Genomic DNA, 21,587 nt, shown 5'->3' on the forward strand with positions numbered 1-21,587 from the left:
GCACCAAATCAAGGCATAACATTCCTTGTTGTTCTCATACCTCGAATGAATAAGTTTCAATCTAAAGTAAATAAGAAAGTATTACCGGTAGTGCTTGTAAGAACTTTGATGTCAAAGAAACTGCTTTTATAAGATATCAGTGTAGAAACATTATTTTTATGTGTTCATTGATGGATATAAAAAGTGTGGTAATTATATTTAATGGTATTTCCTGGGTTACTACAGTTGTGACTATGTTCATGCATTGAATGCCTCTAATGTGATTTGATGATACAAGAAGTAACCTTGTGTGGTTGTAAGTTGATGGTCAAGTCATTGTCAAAGCTGACGTCTCTGTGTTCTTGTCAAATATGGCTCATTGTCAAACCAACAGTCTGTTGTCATGACATAATACTAAATGGTTGCCAATAACGACAGCAAAAGGACATCTTGTAGTGTATGTGAATATTGACATGCCCTCTCAACAATACTGTCTATAAGATGACCCAGCTAGCCGCATACAATATGGTAAAAGACAGCTGTTCAGATTATTTGTTGAAAGACAATTTCAGAAATCAATTACATTACACAGATACATTAGTAATCAAATTGATCCACAATGGATTGGAATAGACTAATTATGCAAAATATATGCAAAATGGAATAGTTATGATAATGATGAGATAAAATCAAAGGTTACATGTATGTGTCTCGTCTGTAGACCATGTGACTAGCCAGTCTGTAGACCATGTGACAGCTACCAATATAAAGGTCAGTCTATTTTGACCTTTGACATCAAGTATCAGTTACTATCATATGGGATTAGTAGAAAATCAGCATCTCTGCTGTGGAGTATGACAGGGTTCATTTAAATACATGTCTACTACCCATGATACAGTGTAATAGATAATATACCTTAGGTATTGGTAATCACAGAGAATGGCATGAATATTGTGTTGAATTATGTAATTTACAAATGTGTTTTTTTTGTATATTTGATACAAAAATTCAGTTATAGATTATGATAGAATGTCACTATATTGTATGATTCAACTGATATGTATTTTAAAAGTCGCCATATAGATTAGCATTGGGGATTTGTTTTGAATTTTCAATGTATAAAACAATTTCATCATGGCTTCCTACTTGAAAAAAATCAATGTGAAAGAACATAGACCAGGTCTGTATTTGTACATTGCAAAAAGCTAAAAAAAAATGTGTAAAAATGTTGTTATTGCATGTACACATTTATCATGCTTTTGCAATTTATTGAGTTACAAACAAGGACTTGGCATATGTTGTTTCATATTGATTTTTCAAATAGGAAGCCATGATAAAATTGTTTTATAAATTAAAAATCGAAAATATATACCCAATCTTCATCCATATGGCCACTGTAATTAAGGGGTTTGGTAATGTTGAGTTTATATGCTTTTTAGAAGAGGGGGAATTTTACTTGAATTTTAAAAGGTATAGTAGAGTATTATACTCAAAAGTCTTATATGCTATGGGCAGAACTCAAAGTTGCCTTAGATATTCAGCTATAGTATATCGGCAATTTGATGACATAGCAATACTACTAGGTGAGATCTATAGTTCAGTGTAGGATAAAAACTGAATTCTTTTAGTTAGGTCTCAGACCCCCCCCCCCCCCCCACACACACACACACACCTCCTGACTTCATTTTTATTGACCAAAATTGATAATAGTATCAGACAGCACAATAATTTCAAATCAATATGTAGTAGTATGTAGTTTCTAATGAATTCAAAGTCAATATGTAGTAAGTAGAACATAGCTTGTTTATTGACACTTTGATGGATAAGGAGTGCCATGCATTTACTGTTTAAAGCAAAAATTCTTCAATTTCTTGATTTGACATTTTTTTATAGAAATATGTAGAGGTACAAAACAGAATCCAGTAAAGTAAAGTCATTTTTTTGTAGGCTGAGAACTAAAAGGGTTCAATCCCCCCCCCCCCCCCAAGTAAACCCCCCCCCCCCAAAAAAAGTAAAAGATGTACTACAATGTCAGAACACAATTTGTAATGTCATAGAAGGCAGACATCAACATTAACATTATACCAGAATAGTTGAATTGAGGTTTTACTTTTACATTAGTATTTTAATATTGTTAAAAAGCTTATTTAAACTCAGCTTGTATCACTTTTCAGTGTGGATATTGTTAGTAGGTGTAAAATTGTGTTCTCTGTTGAATTTATGATGTAATGTCAATTGAATTGACCTCTGACTTCTGACCTTAGAAGCTTTCACCTCCAGAAGTATGTTACTATCGATTACCCAAGTACATTTGGGATGCAGTAATGGGTGAAAACTGTTTGTTACATTATGAATCGAAAGTGAAACATTTAAGTAGTTTTGGAATACAGTGTTTAATTTATTGTGTTTATGTGGGGACATGCTATACAAATTAGTGAAAGTATGATGCAGTGAAATTCCATCTTTTGATGACGTGTCATTACAACGAGGAAACCGGATGGAATATAACTAGGTTTGTGAAATATCCAATTATAATCCATCATTTTGTTACCATAGCGACCAATTAGTGCAATTTGAAAGGAAAATTGCTGGTGTAACACAAGGACATGAAATTGTATTGTATTGAGTCAAATCACCAAGATTCATCTTTACCAGCTTATGTTGCATTTCAGATGTACTCATTGTGGATGAATAAATTAAATGTGTGGCTTGAAATATACAAATCTGATCTGATGAATTAAACAACAGTGTCCTGGAAACCATAATTCATTGGAATTTTAGTGAATGTCATTGTGGTAATAGTACATGTATAAAGATTTTGTTAATAAGATGTTCACTTACTGCCCTTAACAAAAAACACTGGTGCGGAACTCTGGTAAAATGACTGAGGAACATGGGTAGATGTTACCTACTTACTACGCATAACAAAATCACTGATAGGGAACCCTGGTAAAATGAGTGGGGAACTCAGGTAGATTTTACCTACTTTAGTCTTTATGCCCTTAACAAAAACGTTGGTAGGGAACCCTGGTAAAATGAGTGGGCAACACAGGTACATGTAGCTTTTGCCAATTTTAGTCTTTATGCCCTGAACAAAAACATTGGTAGGGAACCCTGGTAAAATGGGTGGGCAACACATGTAGATTTTGCCTACTTCATGTCCTGATAAAAACATTGACTGTCAAGGAGATACAGCATCACCATTACATTAGATGGCCAGCTTTGACCTGGATCAGCATAATAAGCTGACTTCTGTAATAATGACCTCACTTGCAGCAGAAGCATTGATTAAATATGGCATTTATACAGTGAGAATTTGAGAAGCTGAACTCAGCTTAAATCAGTTGTGGTTGTTGATTGCTATGAATTCATAGATGAACACACAACCCTAGATGTGCAATTGTTGCAAGCATGATGACAGCTGCTACATGTAATCAGCCTGAATGATGAAATACATACTGGACAGTGTACTGCCTATGGGGGAAGAGGGTGGAGACATTTCAATACACTTATATGTGTTTAATTCCTGCATATTGCAGATGAAATATATTTGACCGTTTATAGCAGATTGCTATCTGCCATGCCTACATTATTATGCAGTTTGTCATAATTTATTCATCATTGTATTCCAGGTATACATTTCCTTCTTTTTTACTGGACTTAATATGAAAACATACACATATACCTCTGTTTTATGATAAAAACATATACCTACCTCTTTTTTTAATTTACTATGTAAACCACATGTGGGGATAATTTTTTGTTATGACTACAGAGATTTCACAACATGATATCAGGTTCTGAAATGATGTTATATGTACTCTGTACTTCGTGATACATTTGTGAAATATATGAACAGTGTGGTAGATCGACTGACATGCTGTACTTAAACCATATTGTTTGGTGATATTTAGATATTCAGGTTGTTGATGGCCGAGTGGTTAAACCACTTGCCTCTTACCACTGTGGTCGGGGTTCGAACACCATTCCGGGTTTGATTAAATTTACCACGCTGTAAGTAAGAAGAGTGTCAATCAGTTTGACAACCAACCAACGCAGGTTTCCCCCGGGTACTCCGGTTTCCTCCTGCATTAACACTGAACCCATGAGGGATGGCCCTCACTGGACTTCTTGGGAGACAAGTGTTTATATGCTTAAAGAACTATCCAGTATAAATAAAGATTATTATTCTAGATTGAATAACATGCCACATCCATGTATAAATTGTATATCCAGAGTGGATATACAAGGGTAGTGAAATAAAGGACAGTCTAGATCTAGTATAATATAGAACCATAATTTTGTTACTAGCGCTAATTACATTGAAAGGACCAGACCTTTAAGCCTTCACTGTGTTGCCTTGCATCATTCAAGACAGAGACATACACATACCCTTATTTCTAGTTGGCTTTAGAAAAAAAAAAAATTCTTTTAAATTGATGAATGCTATATTTAGTAACATTAGAGTGTTTTACATGTAAGCATTATCGAAAGGCAAGCAGTAACAGAATGAATGCTAACTACAAACTACATGTACATGTATAGTGTATATAGTTGGTATGCTAGCTAGTAGTATGTGTATAGTGTATATCGTTGATATGCTAGCTAGTAGTACATACAGTGTGTATAGTTGGTATGCTAGCTAGTAGTATGTGTATAGTGTATATAGTTGATATGCTAGCTAGTAGTACACACAGTGTGTATAGTTGGTATGCTAGCTAGTAGTACATGTGTAGTGGATATAGTTGGTATGCTAGCTATACATGTAGAGTTGGTGTGCTAGCTACATGTAGTACATGTATAGTTATATAGTGTATATAGTTTGTATGCTAGCTAATACATGTATAGTGTATGTAGTTGGTATGCTAGCTCGTACATGTATAGTGTATATAGTTGGTATGCTAGCTAGTAGTACATGTATAGTGTATATAGTTGGTATGCTATATAGTTGGTATGCGAGCTAGTACATGTATAGTGTATGTAGTTGGTATGCAAGCTAGTACATGTATAGTGTACATAGTTGGTATGCTAGCTAGTACATGTATAGTGTATGTAGTTGGTATGCTAGCTAGTAGTACATGTATAGTGTATATAGTTGGTATGCTAGCTAGTACATATATAGTGTATATAGTTGGTATGCGAGCTAGTACATGTAATGTATAGTGTATATAGTTGGTGTGCTAGCTATACATGTATAGCGTATATAGTTGGTGTGCTAGCTATACATGTATAGTGTACATAGTTGGTGTGCTAGCTAGTGCAATGTATAGTGTATATAGTTGGTGTGCTAGCTATACATGTATAGCGTATATAGTTGGTGTGCTAGCTAGTACATATATAGTGTACATAGTTGGTGTGCTAGCTAGTGCAATGTATAGTGTATATAGTTGGTGTGTTAGCTAGTTCAATGTATAGTGTATATAGTTGGTGTGCGAGCTAGTGCATGTATAGTGTATATAGTTGGTATGCTAGCTAGTACATGTATAGTGTATATAGTTGGTGTGCGAGCTAGTGCATGTATAGTGTATATAGTTGGTGTGCGAGCTAGTGCATGTATAGTGTATATAGTTGGTATGCTAGCTAGTACATGTATAGTGTATATAGTTGGTATGCTAGCTAGTACATGTATAGTGTATATAGTTAGTGTGCTAGCTAGTACAATGTATAGTGTATATAGTTGGTGTGCTAGCTAGTACATATATAGTGTATATAGTTGGTGTGTTAGCTAGTACAATATACATGTAAAGTCAAATATCAGAAAGTTGACAGGTTAAAGGTTTACATTTTTAGGGAGTAATTACATAGACTTAGTTGAAACAAAGTCCTTCAAGGATTAAAATTATAATGTCAAGTTGAACATGGTTTACAGAATACAATAAATGAACCGCCATTCTGTGTCTAAAGTGGTAGACAAAATGAGAAAAAAAGAAAAATAATTCTTTGTAGATGAGACTTCAAAATGGCTGACAAATTTAACTTCATGTTGCAGATGGATTCAAAGAAAGAGTCTTAAATTTATGTGCTATTTTCATTCACAGTGGAAGGGTACCACATGTCCAAACCGGGTCAGTAAAAAGGCTGGTACAGCGTTACTGCGTCATATCATGCAGCAAGTGTACAACCATGCTATCTCTGATCCTGACAAACTTAACAGTTATGAACCGTTCTCGCCTGAGGTAAGTTTCTACAAATACCTAGTATTGCATGACTTTTGTGAACAGCTTCACTTTGCAGTCTTTATCTAGGTTTTCAGTTGTCACATTTTGGACAGAGTAGGAAGAACCTGAGTGGTGAAAGGTATGACACTGGTTTATTTTCCTTGGTTAGTTGAGGTGAGAGTAAATCATTCAGGTTGCATTCTATCACACAGTCAATAGATAGACAGTCATGGTGTAACTGAATCAGATAGACAGACAACTTTGCTACACATGGTGAGCTTTTAGATGACAGACATACAGGCTACTTTTAGTCAGATATGTTAAATAGTGTTGCAGTATTAGACCCGTTTACAATCTAGTTAATACCTGCCAAGTATCAATGTTTTCTCTGAGATACTTACCTCATTGCTAAAACTGAAAAAATCTGCTTGTTCTAAAGCTTGTCTCATTCAAAACCAACCTTACTATAAACTTGTAGTCAAACGACACGAAAAAAAAAGAGAGATTAAAACTGATATTAGGATGACATCCATTGAACTAAATGGAAAGGAAAAGTACAAGTCTCAGAGGAAATATTGACTGTCTGAGTAATTATGTTGATTTGACCTTTGACCTTACTTGGTGAGTTATTAGTCTATCTTCTCTTTTCATCATTCGACAGAACTCCTCTTTGAAGATACGGTCAGCACAATACGCTGCTTCAAGGAGAGATACCGTCAGTATCTTTCTTATCAACCATGTTTTATGCCCCTAAATTTTTGCCTCTGGTTCAGTCATTTCATCATAAGATAGCAGATTATTGCTTTCTGTTGCTTTCAGGAATATCATTAGTTTATGTTGCCATCCCTACCCCCCAGGCAGTCATTATTTTTGTTTGCATGCTACTGTCTGTTCATCAAATACTGTATCTATGTAGACTCAGTGTTGATGTCTTTAGGCCTTAGACACCGTCATCTCAGCTTTGTTTCATTCTTTCAGGTCTATGGAGAAACTTCCTATGATTTGGTAGCCCAAATGATAGATGAAATTACAATGACAGAAGATGACACATTTATAGACCTTGGCAGCGGTGAGTTAACAATGTATTTGTATTAATAGATCATGACAGCAATGGGTTGATGATATATATTTATGGATTTGAGAAGTCAATCAAGGTAGTTTATGATAGACAGTTGTAGACTTTGAGGACCACTTTTGAGACCATTTTTTGCCAGCCATACATTTTGATGGCCATTCTTTGCCAGCCATACACTTTGATGGCCATCTTTTGCCAGCCATACATTTTGATAGCCATTCTTTGCCAGCCATACATTTTGATGTCCATCCTTTGCCAGCCATACACTTTGATGGCCATTCTTTGCCAGCCATACACTTTGATGGCCATTCTTTGCCAGCCATACACTTTGATGGCCATTCTTTGCCAGCCATACACTTTGATGTCCATCCTTTGCCAGCCATACACTTTGATGGCCATTCTTTGCCAGCCATACATTTTGATGTCCATCCTTTGCCAGCCATACACTTTGATGGCCATCCTTTGCCAGCCATACACTTTGATGGCCATCCTTTGCCAGCCATACACTTTGATTGGCCATCTTTTGCCAGCCATACATTTTGATGTCCATCTTTTGCCAGCCATACACTTTGATGGCCATTCTTTGCCAGACATACATTTTGATGGCCATCTTTTGCCAGCCATACACTTTGATGGCCATCCTTTGCCAGCCATACATTTTGATGGCCATTCTTTGCCAGCCATACACTTTGATGGCCATTCTTTGCCAGACATACACTTTGATGGCCATCCTTTGCCAGCCATACACTTTGATGGCCATCCTTTGCCAGCCATACACTTTGATGGCCATTCTTTGCCAGCCATACACTTTGATGGCCATCCTTTGCCAGCCATACACTTTGATGGCCATCCTTTGCCAGCCATACACTTTGATGGCCATCCTTTGCCAGCCATACACTTTGATGGCCATCTTTTGCCAGCCATACACTTTGATGGCCATCCTTTGCCAGACATACACTTTGATGGCCATCCTTTGCCAGCCATACACGTTGATGGCCATTCTTTGCCAGCCATACACTTTGATGGCCATTCTTTGCCAGACATACACTTTGATGGCCATTCTTTGCCAGACATACACTTTGTTGGCCATCCTTTGCCACAATTTACTCAAAGAGTGGCTTGTTGATTTCCTTAAATCAAGCTATACAGTTTGTCATTGCGTGCAACCACTTTCATAGGAACTTGTTGCTTTCAGTTGAACATAATAATGCGTATCTCATGAACAATGAATGTATATGGATAACAACTATGTAATTGCTGATCTGTGAACTGATTTACCATCCTCTTTGGTGCATGTATGAAACTCCAATCTATAACATTTGTAAATGAACACATTGTACTTGCATGATATGATATTCTATGAAATCTGTAAACAATTACATTGTATTTGCATGATATGATTGTGTTATCAACCTATGTTACACTGCAGGTGTTGGCCAAGTGGTTTTACAGGTTGCTGCAGCAACACGATGTAAACTAGCTTATGGAATAGAGAAAGCCGATGTACCTGCCGAGTATGCTCTGGTATGAACATTCTTTTATTCAGCTATGAATGCAGAGTTGTACTAGTTATGGATGTATTCTTAGGAATGTTATAATGAAATTTACTAGTTGCTACATGTACAATTATATTTGACCATGGTTTAGAACAATGTACATTTAGATTCGTTCAAACATTTTTCACCATGATATTATTTCATGTTTGTTTCTGAGGATCTTTTGACATCTGTAAAAGTTTGACTAGGTGTTAAATGTCAGTGTGAGAGTTTATCAAAACTAGAAACGAAGCCAGTGTTTAAGGCTGGTCTTGTCCGGATATGTCTTGTGTATGTTACAGAGTCTAAGCCCATTCCTAACCATAACCTAAGTGTAACAGACTCCCTAGTTGTAGTCTGGATGCCAACATGGTGTCTAGTGAGTGGAGATGTAAATTGTAATGATGCCATAGGGACTAGGCTACCCTAGTTGGAAAGCAAATTGTATGTTGTCAATCCATTGGTCAGCAGTGTGATATTACACTCCCACTCACTCACTGCTCATCAACCTCTACATGATATTTAGATCTTAGCCCCCAGTATTTTTCTTCATTCAGCCAAGGAAAATACGATTGACCTAAGGGGGATTTGTCACTACGAGTCTTGAGTTGAGTTGAGTTGAGTTGAGTCTTTAAACGAGTAGTGATAAAACCTTTGGTTTATGAGTATTTACCGACTGAATGAAGAAAAATATTGGAGAATTATATAATTATACCAGCACTAGTAATAATTATATCAAAGAAAATCAGGGAAAGTAATGGCAATTTTGAATGTTTTAACTCCTTTTTCGAACACAACGGAACAAGTGACATACTAGGCACGCATTGTCATGACATAGATGTGTGTTGTGTTGTGACGTAGAATGACCAGGTTGTAAACTCCATATTTTCTTGTTCAACTTGGCTTATGCATGGTATAATAATGTGTGTGCATGTTTACACTTTACAGAGAATGGACATAGAGTATAGGAAATGGATGAGATGGTATGGCAAAGAGTACAGTCCTTATAGGTTGGATAAAGGTGACTTTCTCAGTAATGAAATGAAAGACAAGATAGCATCTGCAAGGTACATACAACTTATGCAAATTACACACACATATTGTGAATCTCACTGTACATGCATGTCAAGCCCATTGAAATAATGTTACCCAGAAGTCTAATGCGACATTTTTGGTTCATGTTATTCACATGGACTTCACATATGTAGAGTGAAATTAACAATAGCTGTATTATCAATCAAACTATCAATCAATCATTGTTTTGTGAGATTTTATAATCTGTAAATGTAGTCCAGGACAGAAAGTTTATTTCTTGTTTGTCAATTCTCATGATTTAACAATAGAGGATTCAAATAGGTCTTCTTTTTTAAAATTCTTATTCAGAATGTTTCAATTTTATTATTATTATTGTATATTTACTGTTGGTAACTTCACCTGTACATGTGTACATGTAGTGCTTGATGTGGTTTTGTGTATTTTTGCTGTGTTTTTTTAAGAAGACCTGTAAATGAGACTTGTTCATCCTGGAAACAAAAAAATAAAATAAAAGAATTCAGTTATGTATAGGCTAATTTAGTCTAAAAGACCCAGTCGTTCGTCCACTTATGTAACCACTTGCTACACAGCACAACGAGGGATCTTTCAGAGTATGGCTAATCGTACGTGTTTTATAACAGTATCAAGTGTCTCATATTAACCTCAGATAAGCTGGAGGTAACAGAAATGATATGTCAGAGATGATAGAAGCCGACCAAGAACAGTGATACAGCTTGAGGTGATAGCTGTATATTTTTTTGAAATAAATCATTCATTGGACTATTGTAATTTTAATGATAACAAGATACAAGAGATTTCTTGAGAGATAGTAAATTGACCTGTACAGTTTTCTGATTTTCCTCCAGTGTAATATTTGTGAATAATTTTGCATTTGGTCCAGAAGTTGACCATCAGGTAGGTGTCTTTCAGATTTTCTCTTTCGATTTTTTGTGTGAATATTACATGTTGTTCTTATCATAAAATGGCAAATAATGTTGTATATTTTAACCTTTGACCTCTTCTTAAAAGATAGTTGAACTCATGAACTTAGACTGAACATTTGCAGAGATGAAGTTTCATCATTTTAAAAGATGTTCACCTAGAGAGGTTAATATCAGAATTTGGAGATACTTGTACCGTAACCTTGTATTTGAATAGAGAGAGTGTAGACATTGCATATAAACTGTGTCTGAGCATGTACTTGAGTAGAGAGAGTGTAAGTGGTTGTGATTAATAACTGACTTTATGTTGTCTTATTTGAATTTGCAGCTGAAGATTCGGTTTGCCAACATGAAAGAAGGAGCCAAGATTGTGTCTTCTAAGTCTTTTTGTCCACTGAACTTTAAGATAACACACAGGAATCTCAATGGTAAGACTTATATCATTTCATTTGACAAAGACAGTGCTAGGATTACTCACCAAATATTTGGTGTGTTCTGGTGTCTAAGTGATATGAAAGAGAACTAAAAACATACAACTAGATATTGACAGTGTATATATTTGAGGTCAGCTCCCAGTTTCTATAAGTTCAAAATATTGTTCTTTCTTTTTATATTTATTTATATCGTCTGCCAATTCTTATAAATATCTTGGCAAGATCATCAGTGTGTGAAAACTTTGCACAAGATTTGACACTCATGATGCAGTGTTTTAGCTAAGGTTGGGGAACCCTGGTAACAGAAAGGGGGGAATATGGTAAAACTGGCATAGTTTCCAGTACATTTTACCGTAATTTTGTTGGTGAACTATGGTACAATGATTGTTGTACTCAAATAGACAGCAGATAATGTTAGGTTGTTGATTTAAAAAAAAAAATTATCTTGTGTTTTTAGAAAGTATTATGATTTAATTTAACATGAAATATTGAGTGCAATTTCAGTGACTGTTATGTAACAGTATGGTCTTGAAAAAATCAAAAGAAACACATGGAAATTTACATAGAGGTTAATTATTACCATGGTAACATAATTGATGTAGAAAGACAATTAACTCATCATTGTGTTACATTACAAATAAGTCATCTAAACCAGTGCGTTTGTTATAATTGATATTATTGTATGTAATTACTATGTAATAATATATCGTTAACTGATTGATTTTAATTAATGTTTCTTTGTTTTGATAGATGTGGCCAGTATAATGCATGTAGTAGAGTTGTCACCATTGAGAGGTTCAGTGTCATGGACTGGTAGACCAGTGTCATATTACCTTCACACAATAGATAGTTCTATTGTAAGTATTCTATTTCATACATTATCTTGGATTTGGGACAGGATTGGGGTTGTCTTGTTATACTACTTTCGTGCAGTTAAAATTTCTGCTTTTTTAGAGTATCGTCTTTCTTGACTTAGGTCGTGATGGGGTTTGCTGGGACCTTTTCAGTAGCATATAACTTCTACACTTTGTTGTTAGCATTTAGTTTCTTAGAAAATATCTTTGATATGGACAGATTGGGGTCGCCATGACCTTTCTGTGGTCATGTCAGTACCACACAAATTAATGTCAGTTGACTGGGTTGTGCAATTGATACTTCTATTGTTAGTATTGGGTTTCTTTTACTATCTTAGAGTGGGTTGGGATAAGGTTGCCGTGACCTTTTCAGTGACATATCAATGCTATACATACAGCGTGATATAACAAGTAATAGTTCTGCTGTAGTTTAAAGTATTCCATTTCTTTTACATTATTATGGATTTGTTGGGGGCAGGGTTGCTAAGAGAGACCCTTCTGGTCTTACATTAGTATGGATTTGTTGGTGATGGGGTTGCTAAGAGAAGACCCTTCTCATCTTACATATATTCTGCATACAAGTAATAGTTGTATAGCTAGTATACAATCTGTTCTCATTCATTCCATTCTTTCCATTACCTTAGAATATCAAAAATGCAATTATTCAGTGAGTGATTACTAGCTAGTATGCCTCCATTACAATCTAGTCAGAATTTATCAAAATAAACATGAAATGCAGTAAAGATAACATGAAGTGTCTATATACCTCAATTAACATTTGTATGTAAGTTTCATGATCAACTTGTAAACATTAGCATTGAAATTCAATACACTACATTTATACAGCTAAGAGTACTCTGTTGAGTTACATATCATTCAATGAGAATGATTGTGTATGCTATAAATAACTTATTTCATAATTTTGTCTCTTTACAGTTAGAGAAATATTTTCAAAGACAGAAAAATCCCAAACTCAGGGTGAGTATAAAAGTATTCTGTAAGGCAGTGTTTGATGAATAAACCATGTGGTGTCCCATTCTTGTTTACTTGACTTCAAACCTTTGACAGTAATGAACCATTGACAGTATAATGGCAGATCAGATTGATCCATATCATAGCTAAATCCTTCATATAAAAGTCTCTGCCCTTTCAGGTCCCCATTTAATAACTGGTTTACCTGGGTCACACCAGTGGTTAAATTTGAACCCAATACTCAGTAAGAGGTAACTTATGAGCAGTATGGGTGTTAACTTACGATGTGCAGGTAATGAGTCTTGCGTCTTTGACCACAATATTTCCAATATAAAGGATAGTTTTATTGATTTCATGTACAAACTACCTGTCTTCCATTATATCGTAGGAAGAAGAGGACCAAATTAGAAGAACCAAGAAGAATTATAATGAAAAATTCCAAGCAGCTAAGAACTTAGACTTTGAATGCAATAATAGTAATGATAGCGATTTTAATGTTTTTGGACCAACTACACGGCGACAGTGGTCAGAGTGGGTTTCAGGGAAAGATAAAGAAAATCAAAAAACAGAGGAGAAGGAGGTGAGTTGAACTTTAGTATCTCACCGTGAGTTTTATTCTTGGGATAATGTAGTGATGTTAATACACCAAATTCAGTCAGTTGAACTTAAGCATCCTGTGATGGATTTTTTTCATGTTGTGTACAATTCAGTGATGTTAAGATGACAGTATTGTCATGCAGTTATACAACTGAGTCTCAGTGTAACAATATTTCAACAGCAATACTGTCTGTCACACAGTTTAAGAAACAACCAGGAATCAGTCAAGTTTTACATAGAATCTCACAAAGTGAAAGTGTTTGAATTGTTGAAGACATTGGGTGTTGCTATTCTGTACCGGATCACTTTTCAACATTTTTTTTCCCACATTTTTCCTGATAATAATTGAAAGTGAATGCTTGGTTTCATATCTTCTTCCATGACTGGCCACCTTCAATAAGATTTTGCCAGTGAGTGTGCAACAGAATGAGGATGATCAATTTAAAGCAGTTATGTTTTGCCCACATGTACAATGAAAACCTCTAAGAAATATTGTTTTCTTTGCTTTATATGTATGTTTTGCAGAAGGGTATTGGAGGTATCACCAAGAAATATCGCAGGAGACGAAAGAAGGACAAGACTGGGAAAAGAAAGCGTAATAAAACGTTAAAGGTAAAACCCAAAAAGGTAATGTTTACAATCAGTTGGAGTTGTTGTTTGATATAAAAGACAACAACTCCATTTGGTCTCATTGTCCTATCTACCATCAGTGTTTATCTTTAATCTTCTCTATCATCAACTATCTAACAAAACTAACCTGAAATGTTGATAAAAATTATAAACATGATGGGACCACTGTTTGTAAGTATTAAATCACTTCTTATTAACACCATAGAATAACCAGAATTGTATCTTTTATTTCTTGTTAAAAACCCAGTAACTAAAAACTGATATTTCTGTAGATCTAAAACCTTTTCTTTTTTTTTGAGCACAGTTATGATTAAATGTACTTAGATGTTATTCCCCAATATTTTTCTTTCTTCAGCCAAGGGAAATATGAGTGACTTAAGGGTTCTTTTTCACTACAAGTCAAACCCTTAAGTCGTGAATATTTTCTGGCTGAATGAAGACAAATATTGGAGAATAACATAATTATACCAGCACCAGTAATATCAAAGAAAAATTGAGGAAAGTCATGGCAATTTTGAACATTTTGACTCATGTTTTGAACACAGCAGAAACAGTGACATAGACATGCATTGAGTGAGTGAGTGAGTGAGTGAGTGAGTGAGTGAGTGAGTGAGTGAGTGAGTGAGGTAGTGAGTGAGTGAGTGAGTGAGGTAGTGAGTGAGGTAGTGAGTGAGTGAGGTAGTGAGTGAGTGAGTGAGTGAGTGAGTGAGTGAGGTAGTGAGTGAGTGAGTGAGTGAGTGAGTGAGTGAGTGAGTGAGGTAGTGAGTGAGTGAGGTAGTGAGTGAGGTAGTGAGTGAGTGAGTGAGTGAGTGAGGTAGTGAGTGAGTGAGTGAGGTAGTGAGTGAGTGAGGTAGTGAGTGAGTGAATGAGTGAGTGAGTGAGTGAATGAGGTAGTGAGTGAGTGAGTGAGTGAGTGAGTGAATGAATGAATGAGTGAGTGAGTGAGTGAATGAATGAATGAATGAGTGAGTGAGTGAATGAGTGAGTGAGTGAGTGAGGTAGTGAGTGAGTGAGTGAGTGAGTGAATGAGTGAGTGAGAGTCCTTACTTTCTTGTTCTGTTGTATCTGGTGACTTATCTATTTTGTAGGTTTTCATTTTTACAAGAATTACCAATATGTTATTATTTGATAGTGTATAGATAGGCATGTTTCTAAACCATGTAATATGTGTTGGATTGTTGTTGTTGTTGTTGTTGTTGTTGTCTGATCATAATTGAAGTTAACCATCAATATCAGTTTATTGAAATGATTTGATTTTATCGATATAAACTATTTTGCACGATATCACCTCCTCCCCCCATACACATTCAAATGCCCCCTCCCCACGTCCAACCTCAAATTGATGATTGTGTTCATATTATGATACCCTGCTCACATATTCATTACTCTGAATATTTTTATCTGTACAGGATTTGAAAGGTGTGCGACGTGGTCCAGGGCGACCTCGAAAGAACAGTGCAGGGTCAACCACTACTAAAACAAAGAAATCCACCGCTTTAGCCATAGATCTGTTACATGCACATACCGTATCTGTTAATTCAGTAAAACAACATACTGGTAAGTTATAGATCTGTTACACACACACACACACACACACACACACACACACACACACACACACACACTGTGTCTGTTAAAGTGTACATGCAAAGGTTGATAATTTTTTTCGTACTTATGTTTATTTTGCCATAAAAATAAATGAAATTGCATTCATACCTCTAAATATTGCGCGCATTGGCAAGAAAGTCGCAAAAATACTTGCCCCCTTAATCCCCTGTGCTTCGACTAACTTCGGCACCTCAACCAGCTCACGAAAGGTGTCAAGGTCCCACGTGTTACAAAAGCCTTCTAACCCTTTGTGTAATGTTTACTTATGAATTACTAATTACGCTTGCCATATAGTATTATCTGTAACTGTACATATTGTGGTGCACCAGTTTAGTCTTCCGACAACAATGGTTCCTTGGTGTTTTGTCGGCAGCACTCGCAGTGAAACGATCACCCTACACACATTTCCGCGTGATATGACTGAATAGGTAATAATGGGTGAAGGCAGTTGAAATCATGTAAAAACTGGACAGTGACGCCATACAGTGAAAGCCGGTAAGTAAATGTTACCGGGCCGGGGTTCTCCACGCCACCGGTGTAGCCATGATAAAAGCGAAAAAAGGAAGACAAATAAAATAATTTGAAATGATGTTTTCAAGAAAGCAAGTTAGCTTCATAAAATATTTTCACTACGATAGCATTTGTTTTTAAACAATGCGTAGTCCGATTGTATGTTTTGATTTCCATGTTGCTGGGAGTCGATCGTTTTCATTGTGATACATCACATGTACATCGTCGGAATCATATCAAAGTAAAAAGACGCAACGCTCATTATAATGTTGCTATTTTTGTTTCCATTGTTTTGTCTACCTGAACAATTACTGTGTCATGCCAATCACATGTCAAAAGTGGATGGACACAGCAAAGTACAATCAGCACTAAGCTTCACGCTCCCAGGTCAAATAACTTCCACAACGTAAGACATGTCTATCCATAAAAAACTCAAACAAAAATGGTTGGAGACAATACACAATACACCACAGTACGGCCGGCTTCAGTGTACATGGGCCGTGCTTTGAAAGAAGATGAAACCACTTCATGTCACTGTGTGGATGGTAATGAACGCAGTCAAAAATGAAATAAAGTACGTGTACACCTAGCTTTCAAGATTGACGGTTACATGATCCAACAAAACGTTCTGCTCTAACAAATTTGTGGGTCTACTTTCGCGAAGATTTTGAATGGTCATAGATCGAATGTACTGTTACGACACATGCTACATTTGAACAACTGAGAGAATATTATGGGGAACTGTTGAAGCCATTCTCATTCGATCTCTCTATGTTTGATGGGTATGGAAATATTAGATAATGTTCGTTTCGATTACATTGTCTGCAGGAGCTGTTTTTCACCCATTGAATAGTTATGTCAACAAAGGACGATGATAACAGCCTTCATTTTATGTAAACAACACGGCTTCACTAGGACATAAACAATACGTGGTATAAGACAGCAAGGCATAGTCAGAAAACAAGCACTAAACTTGCATGGTGGATATTTAAACACAGGTATACTATTACATATAATGTGTACTAGCCATGACGACATTTGTCTGTGAAATTTACATCGGAAAAAAAACTTATAAAGCAGTGTCATTCAGTCTCTGTGGTTAACCACACCTTCCTCACTCATTCACTACCAGAGGAACTATCGTTACTGCTAGCGGTTGGTTCGAATGAATTTGGCTAAATCACACCATCAGATGTTAATGCTGGAGTGTATTGCTCTACGCTTGAGGAATCTGACCAATATTCAACTTCGGGTTCTGGCGAAAACGGGTTTTGAAGTTGACCTTCTGGTTCGGCCATAATGGCTTTGCAAAGATACACTGACGAACACGTTTGTGTTCCTGCATTGACGTCATAAAGTTCCAAATCCTGTCCTATCCATATGCAAGTGAGAGGTACTTACCTGAAGGTGTTCTGTGGCTGAGCCGAGAGTGCCTCATTTTTCGCGCAATTTCTCGTGTTAGAATTATATTGTACTATTACAAACCCGATTTCCTTTATTTTTATGGCAAAATGAACATAATTACGAAAAAAAGTATGTACCTTTGCATGTACACTTTAATTGAAAGAAGATGAAACCACTTCATGTCACTGTGTGGATGGTAATGAACGCAGTAAAAAATGAAATAAAGTATGTGTACACATAGCTTTCAAGAGGGATGGTTATCCAACAAAACGTTCTGCTCTAACAAATTTGTGGGTCTACTTTCGCGAAGATTTTGAATGGTCATAGATCGAATGTACTGTTACGACACATGCTACATTTGAACAACTGAGAGAATATTATGGGGAACTGTTGAAGCCATTCTCATTCGATCTCTCTATGTTTGATGGGTATGGAAATATTAGATAATGTTCGTTTCGATTACATTGTCTGCAGGAGCTGTTTTTCACCCATTGAATAGTTATGTCAACAAAGGACGATGATAACAGCCTTCATTTTATGTAAACAACACGGCTTCACTAGGACATAAACAATACGTGGTATAAGACAGCAAGGCATAGTCAGAAAACAAGCACTAAACTTGCATGGTGGATATTTAAACACAGGTATACTATTACATATAATGTGTACTAGCCATGACGACATTTGTCTGTGAAATTTACATCGGAAAAAAAACTTATAAAGCAGTGTCATTCAGTCTCTGTGGTTAACCACACCTTCCTCACTCATTCACTACCAGAGGAACTATCGTTACTGCTAGCGGTTGGTTCGAATGAATTTGGCTAAATCACACCATCAGATGTTAATGCTGGAGTGTATTGCTCTACGCTTGAGGAATCTGACCAATATTCAACTTCGGGTTCTGGCGAAAACGGGTTTTGAAGTTGACCTTCTGGTTCGGCCATAATGGCTTTACATGTAAAGATACACTGACGAACATGTTTGTGTTCCTGCATTGACATCATAAAGTTCCAAATCCTGTCCTATCCATATGCAAATAAGAGGTACTTACCTGAAGGTGCTCTGTGGCTGAGCCGAGAGTGCCTCATTTTTCGCGCAATTTCTCGTGTTAGAATTATATTGTACTATTGCAAACCCGATTTCCTTTATTTTTATGGCAAAATACTAGTAAACATAATTACGAAAAAAAGTATGTACCTTTGCATGTACACTTTAATACAGTAATACAACATACTGTCATGAAATGTTATTAACTTTGTTCACATAGAACATCAAAGTCTGTATAAGCATAGCATCATTGTGGTATATTCAATGGTAGTTATACTCCATTCAACATCTAGAGTTTAAACATTCTAAAACAAGATAGTTAGAAAGCTTGGATTATAGTAGAAATCGAATGTTTATCATGGTAAACACGTGAACATTTCTGTGTTGTGTGCTTTGTTTATCCCTTTCATTCCTAGAGACGACATTGCAATAAATAGAAACTTGATTGTTAAGAACATTTTCTAAAATTTAAGAATATTACTTCATTGGGAAGTAATATTTCTTGAATTCTGATCTAAAATAAAGTTGATCTTTTTCCAAAATTTACAGAGAAACAAGAATTTTTGTTCAAAAATTTTGGCAGGAAAGTTTCTAGTCCTGCTTTGTTTATACAAGAAGTATATGTGTTATATGTTTGTTATTTCAGATCAACAGTTTCAGCAATCAAGTCCAAATTTTAATCTACCTAGTATGATGACATCTGGTTTCAAAACCTCCTCTTTACCGTTGTCATCACCACCACCAGTTATGTCTGTACCGTCCCAGTTAAAACTCACTCCAAGTCAACAGCAGCTGTTACAAAACACAGAATGTCCAGCAGTGTTACAACAGTTATTAGGTAGGTTACACTTTGATTGGCCAGTATTAAAAGTTGTAAGTTAATTTTCCACATTGATTTGGGTTTTCTGCATTGTCTGCAATTGAAAGTATTGTCATGTGTAGCAATATAATATTTAAGACTGACACTGTAAGAAACAAATGAATAGCCTGTTTAACAGGAGACCTTAAATTCTTCCTGCATATCCTTGTAAAAATTCCAGTGTCAAGTCGTAACATGGACATATTCTTTGAACTCTTTCTGCATGTAATAACTTTGTGAGAAGTTCAGTTTCGAGTCGTAATGTTGCTATATTCCATCTGTATTGTAGATGTGTACAAGTTTCAGTTCCTGCAGTTTATGCAACACATGAAGAATGCTGAATTTGGTGCTGAGATCAGGCAGAAGATAGAACAGGAACAGGTTAGTTATCTTGTAGCATGTCAGACATTATATCTATGTACTCCAGTACTTGTTACTATCATACTTTATATAAACAAATACTTTCATAGCTATCAGTAACAGAGTATGAGGACTATGTAGCAAACTGACTGCTTTGATAGACAGACAGACAGACACACACACACACACACACACACACACACACACACACACACACACAGACAGACAGACAGACAGACAGACAGACAATGCAGAGAAACAGTAATTAAAACATCAGTGTTGTGTATTGGAGGTATTAGGGTTTTTTTTCATTGACTGTGTGTGAATACAGAAGTTTTATTTACTTACATAATATTGTATAATCTGACAGGCTAGAAGAGCCTCCCTGGTGAATCAAATCTCACATCTTGACAAACAGATTGACTTCCTAACACAGGATAGTGTCAAACTACTACATACCAGATTAGATGAGGTAGGTACTGCCAGTGTAAGTAACTTTTACTTTTTTTTATTGTATGTGTGTGTGTGTTTTTATTGTGTGTGTGTGTGTGTGTGTGTATGCACGTGTGTGAGTGTGTGTGCATGTGTGTATATATGTATGTATGTATGTATGTATGTGTGCACATGTGTGTATGTGTGTATGTATGTGTGTGTGTGTGTGTGTGTGTGTGCGCACATGTGTGTGTTTGTGTGGTTGTAGTATGTATGTTTATTTGACATTGTAGCAACTATTTCCAATCTATTTCAACCTGTAACATTCAGCATGTGAAATATTCTGTGATGTGACATGATGCCTCGTTCAGCCCTCAAAAAATTATGTACAATTGAAAAAAATGACAAGTGACTTGTAGTCTCAAAATAGTATCAAACACACATTTGTAGACATACTGGAGAAATAATAGCTGGTTATTTTTACCACCAGAATGACCAAATCCAAGTCAGCCAGCTTTATATTTTATGATTGTAATCCGAATTATCAAGTCTAAATTTGTATTTGATTGATTTCAGATTGGAATGAAGGCAGTGAATCCCAATGAATTACTGTCGCGGTCTAAAGAGATTGTTATCAGACACAAAGATCTACAGGCACAGAGTGGTTCATTGGAGAAAAACATCAAAGACTTGGAAAAAGAACAAAAAAAATTGGTGAGTTGACATATTGCCTGGTACGACTAAATATCAAAGTAAATAGGATGTAACCTGTTCTTTGCCATCTTCCTATAGTAGAGAAGTCATTCCATGTTAACAGGATGTTATGTATCCAGTTCTTTGCTGTCATCCTATAGTAGATAGAGAAGTCATTCCATGTTAACAGGATAGTAGAGAAGTCATTCCATGTTAACAGGATAGTAGAGAAGTCATTCCATGTTAACAGGATAGTAGAGAAGTCATTCCATGTTAACAGGATGTTATGTATCCAGTTCTTTGCTGTCATCCTATAGTAGATAGAGAAGTCATTCCATGTTAACAGGATAGTAGAGAAGTCATTCCATGTTAACAGGATAGTAGAGAAGTCATTCCATGTTAACAGGATAGTAGAGAAGTCATTCCATGTTAACAGGATGTTATGTATCCAGTTCTTTGCTGTC

At 35.9% G+C, this 21,587-nt stretch overlaps 1 protein-coding gene across 4 annotated transcripts in view; it reads left to right on the forward strand.

Moving 5' to 3' along the window:
• The window catches only part of LOC144436120 (uncharacterized), a 43,783-nt gene that overhangs the window by 12,606 nt on the left and 9,590 nt on the right, over nt 1-21,587 (forward strand). Inside the window, exons 5-20 of one of the 4 annotated variants that reach the window (XM_078124816.1) lie at nt 6,018-6,155; nt 6,799-6,852; nt 7,116-7,206; nt 8,642-8,736; nt 9,696-9,814; nt 10,649-10,697; nt 11,052-11,151; nt 11,908-12,014; nt 12,948-12,989; nt 13,372-13,563; nt 14,106-14,207; nt 15,620-15,767; nt 19,426-19,617; nt 19,928-20,019; nt 20,369-20,485; nt 21,007-21,144. In XM_078124816.1, the coding sequence (XP_077980942.1) occupies nt 6,018-6,155; nt 6,799-6,852; nt 7,116-7,206; nt 8,642-8,736; nt 9,696-9,814; nt 10,649-10,697; nt 11,052-11,151; nt 11,908-12,014; nt 12,948-12,989; nt 13,372-13,563; nt 14,106-14,207; nt 15,620-15,767; nt 19,426-19,617; nt 19,928-20,019; nt 20,369-20,485; nt 21,007-21,144 (1,776 nt within the window). The remainder of the gene's footprint in view (nt 1-6,017; nt 6,156-6,798; nt 6,853-7,115; nt 7,207-8,641; nt 8,737-9,695; nt 9,815-10,648; nt 10,698-11,051; nt 11,152-11,907; nt 12,015-12,947; nt 12,990-13,371; nt 13,564-14,105; nt 14,208-15,619; nt 15,768-19,425; nt 19,618-19,927; nt 20,020-20,368; nt 20,486-21,006; nt 21,145-21,587) is intronic. The other 3 variants (XM_078124817.1, XM_078124818.1, XM_078124819.1) reach the window with 3 other exon arrangements.

This window comes from Glandiceps talaboti, chromosome 6 (genome assembly GCF_964340395.1).
Source record: "Glandiceps talaboti chromosome 6, keGlaTala1.1, whole genome shotgun sequence".
NCBI lineage: Eukaryota > Metazoa > Hemichordata > Enteropneusta > Spengelidae > Glandiceps > Glandiceps talaboti.